The sequence below is a fragment of the Sinocyclocheilus anshuiensis genome, unplaced genomic scaffold (assembly GCF_001515605.1).
Source record: "Sinocyclocheilus anshuiensis isolate Anshui unplaced genomic scaffold, SAMN03320099.WGS_v1.1 scaffold635, whole genome shotgun sequence".
NCBI lineage: Eukaryota > Metazoa > Chordata > Actinopteri > Cypriniformes > Cyprinidae > Sinocyclocheilus > Sinocyclocheilus anshuiensis.
In genome coordinates, this window is record NW_015551039.1 from 1,082,736 (window position 1) to 1,086,808 (window position 4,073).

Consider the following 4,073-nt stretch of genomic DNA (forward strand, 5'->3'; position numbering starts at 1 on the left):
AAGGCCAAACAAAGTAGTTTCGCTTTCACAACGAAGCACACAGCGTCTTTACGTCATGGCGGAGGAAACAACAAAACTACAGCGAGAATAAAAGTTACGCCTTCTTTCTTTGCGTGAACATTTGGGCGGCGTTACGCAAATCTTCCCACATAGCGACGTAGATATGTTATAGTTTTAGGTAGGTGTGGCTGACTCTTCCAACTTTTATAAAGAATATCTCTTTGGATTTGAGACTTTAGTCTTTGCAACTTTACAGATCTTCTTTATGCACCAAGAGCTTGTAACACTCCAAAGAGAAAGGAAAAATTTAAATCGCATCATATGACCCCTTTAATGTATATTTCAATGATTTGACTTTGAACATATTTTATATAGACAATTTTCTTGTGATAGTCTCTGTAGAGCTTAAATGATACTGTCACATTTGATGTATTTATCATATTCAACAAAAAGATGTTAGTGTTTTAATAATGTTTCTGTTTCTAATGGCATGAAGTAGCTATATAAAATTTGCATGTCAGGTATCAGCCAGATGCTGCGTTTGAGAGGTCTAGGATCAATGAAGGCAAGGAAGAGGTTGGTGAGTCTGAACTGACAGAGTCTGAGTCTCACCTGAACATGCTGAAGGATGGAAGCGTAACCCTGCGCTCTCTGCTCAACCCTCCACTGCTGCCCACTGAACAGACCTCCACTGCCGTCAATGTGTCTGTTATGATCATGGGTTAGTACAGCAGCAGTTCGAGATTGATTTGACAAGTTAGTTTCTAAAAATGATGTAGCTGTTCTGATCCGTGTTTGTGTTTCCCTGCAGTGTTTGTTGTGTGTGTTGTTAGCACACTCAACACATACTACGGACAGGCCATTATTGATATGGAGCTTTGGGCCCTGGGGGTCTTGGGTGCATCTTTGTTAATCTTCGTCATGTGCATGCTTCTGGTTTGCAGACAACCTCAGACAAGGAAGAAAGTTTATTTTATGGTATGTAGGTTTTAAATCTAACATACTTAACATACAAAAGTTTGGGGTCAATAAGATTTTTAATGTTTTTGTAAGAAGTCTCTTCTACTCACTAAGGCTGCATCTGTTTGATCAAAAATACAGTAAAAACAGTAAAATTGTGAAATATTACTACAATTTAAAATAACCGTTTTCTAGTTGAATATATTTTAAAATGTCATTTATTTCTGTGATGCAAAGCTGAATATTCAGCAGACATTACTCCAGACTTCAGTGTCACATGATCTTTCAGAAATCATTCTAATATGCTGAGTTGATAATCAAGAAACAATTCTTATTATTATTTATCAATGTTGAAAACTGTTTATTATTTTTGTAAACTATGAAGCATTTCATTCTAGATTCCTGGATGAGCAGAAAAGGTTCAAAAGAACATCAGTTATTTTACATAGAACCTTTTGTATCATAAATGTCTGCACTGTCACTTTTGATTAATTTAATTCATCCTGTTGAATATTAATTTCTTTAAAAAAATCTTACTGAGCTCAAACTTTTTAATAGTACATCAATGTTTAAGTTAGACAGTTAATTTAAGTTAGTTAATGTGTTATGAGTTTTTCAATAATCAACCCTCTACATTGCGAGTAAATCACTCGCATATGCGACTAAATCTTAACTCTGGGCGACTAAATTATGTCGAATATTAGCCAATGGCTAATAAATTCTCAGATTTTATTCGCCAGTGTGTGAGTTGGATGCTGAGTATACGTTTAGCACAGATATATTTTCATTCGCCAAACACTCTGACTGAGCGCTTCAGAGTTTCACTCTCCGTCAAGCGATCTGATATTTCTGTTAATTTGAATGGATGCGCAGCGCACCCGTGTTTGTGTATTTGGCGTAAGGCGATTCAATTGCCAAGGTGTCCATTGAGGGTTGATAATCAATATTTTTTTCTGTATAAATACATGGGAAGATCACACTCTTAAAAGGATAGTTCACCCAAAACTGATCTCCAAACCAAAATCTCCAAAAGTTGATCTCCAAAGTTTTTTTTTCTTTTATGGAACACAAAAAGATGATTTTACCCAGAATGCCGCTCTTTTCTATACAATAAAAATGAATAGTGTCCAGTATGAATTCACAAGTCTTAGACTATACTACACAGGTTGTGAGGATTGCTGCTATGGTCCTATCACTTTTATTGAATGGAAAAGAGCAGCAACAATCTGCCTAAAATCTAAAATGAAACAATGTGGAGGTGAGTAAATAATGAGAGAATTTTCAATTCGGGGTGAACTTTCCCTTTCATAGACGTGCCCAATGTTAAACCATTGCTGCTCTGTTTATCTTGATGTGTATTCTGCCCAGAACAGCACTGGGTTTTAGGGTAATAGCCTGTATAAAATATCTGTGTTTGCCAAGCATTCTGTGTTCTTTGGAGGACCATATTGTGTGCTATCCTTATCTAACTTGAAAAACAATGTGATATGACCCGAGAGAGCCTCCATTCATCATGTTTTTTTTTTAGTCTGGGTCATTTCATTAGCGAGTGCTGAGCAGAGTGCAGTCAAGCACATGTTTGAAGCAATGTGTATTTTTTGCTTCAGGTTCCTCTGTTGCCCTTTCTACCCATCTTGAGTATATTTGTCAACGTGTATCTCATGGTTCAGCTCAGCGGAGACACGTGGATCCGTTTCTCCATCTGGATGGCCATAGGTACGTGCTAACTTTGGGTAAACACACACAGGATGCAATCCTAAACCACATTCAAACAAATCTAAAGGTCTCATTGCCATTTCAAGGCTGTTTGCTTGAAAAACAGGCTTTATTGGAAATAAACGTAAGAAAACCCCAGAAAAGACCAGCTTAGATGAGCATGAATTTCCATGGTGGTCCAGGCTGGTTTTCACTGGTTAGGTTTATGCTGGTGGAAAATTGGAAAGTTTATCCAGTGATGAAAATTCTGTCATTATTTATTTACCCTCATTTTTGATCTAAACCCAAAAGCTTGTGTCCCCCCCCCCCCATATATATATATATAAATTTTTTTTTTGGTGAACTGTTGGTTTAATAATAATTTTTGGGTAAACTGTCCATTTGATAATTTTTTGGGGGTGAACTTTGCCTTTAATAATCTTTTATTTTTTATTTTTTTGGATGAACTGCCTTTACGTATCCTAATGGATCCAAATGCAACATATGCTGGTATATGAAGGCATACAAATTTGATATAAATCTTAACTTTGACATCAATCCACAGGTTTCCTCATCTATTTTGGATATGGAATTTGGCATAGTGATGAACGTAAGAGGCATCTACAGAACTGTGGTGTTGCGACAGAGAAAAAGACATTGACAGGAAATGAAGGCACTGTGGAGTATGTGACGCACATAGAGAAGACTAGCCCATGTTAAAGAGCAGCAGATAAAACTATAATAGTAACTAGCTGTTATCCACGGCATTCACCAACCTGCTGACAGACATGAACTCTGTGTATTCAGCTCTGCCTTTACTGCCATCATGAACAATCACTGTAACACCTCTCAGTACTGATGCACTCACCTGTGATGTAATAGTAGGACATTAGGTGTGTGTGATCTGACAATGAAAATTTAATGCATTGATTGTGGAATTGATTCTGTTTGCACCCAATATAAACTGATATTTGTTATATATATATATATATATATATAATAGCGACCAAATCCTTTTTTTTAATTTTAAATGTTATTAATTTTCATAGCATTGAATTGAATTGTCAGAGCAAATATTTTCACCCCTGTAAGACATACAGTGGGTATGGAAAGTATTCAGACCCCCTTAAATTTTTCACTCTTTGCTATATTGCAGTTAAGGGGGTCTGAATACTTTCCGTACCCACTGTACCTCTGTGTATAAGCAATTTGCTTTTAAATGTATTTGGAAGAGAAAGGGAAAGCATGTTTTTATTTTTATTTTTTTTGCATAAAAGTATTACGATTTCCACAGACAGTATCTTAAGATTACTTCCACTGTTAGTTTGTTAAAGGGGTCATATGGTGCAATTTCAATTTTTCCTTTCTCTTTGGAGTGTTACAAGCTCTTGGTGCATAAAGAAGATCTGTAAAGTTGC

The 4,073-nt window shown here is 36.2% G+C and overlaps 1 protein-coding gene across 2 annotated transcripts in view; it reads left to right on the forward strand.

The window, feature by feature from the left end:
- LOC107661417 (cationic amino acid transporter 2-like) overlaps positions 1-3,805 on the forward strand; it is an 18,076-nt gene extending 14,271 nt beyond the window's left edge. For both annotated transcript variants that reach the window (XM_016450991.1, XM_016450992.1), the window contains exons 9-12: positions 522-721; positions 812-978; positions 2,568-2,676; positions 3,221-3,805. In XM_016450991.1, coding sequence (XP_016306477.1) covers positions 522-721; positions 812-978; positions 2,568-2,676; positions 3,221-3,375 — 631 coding nt within the window. In that variant the 3' untranslated portion in view covers positions 3,376-3,805. The remainder of the gene's footprint in view (positions 1-521; positions 722-811; positions 979-2,567; positions 2,677-3,220) is intronic.
- Positions 3,806-4,073: the final 268 nt, after the last annotated feature.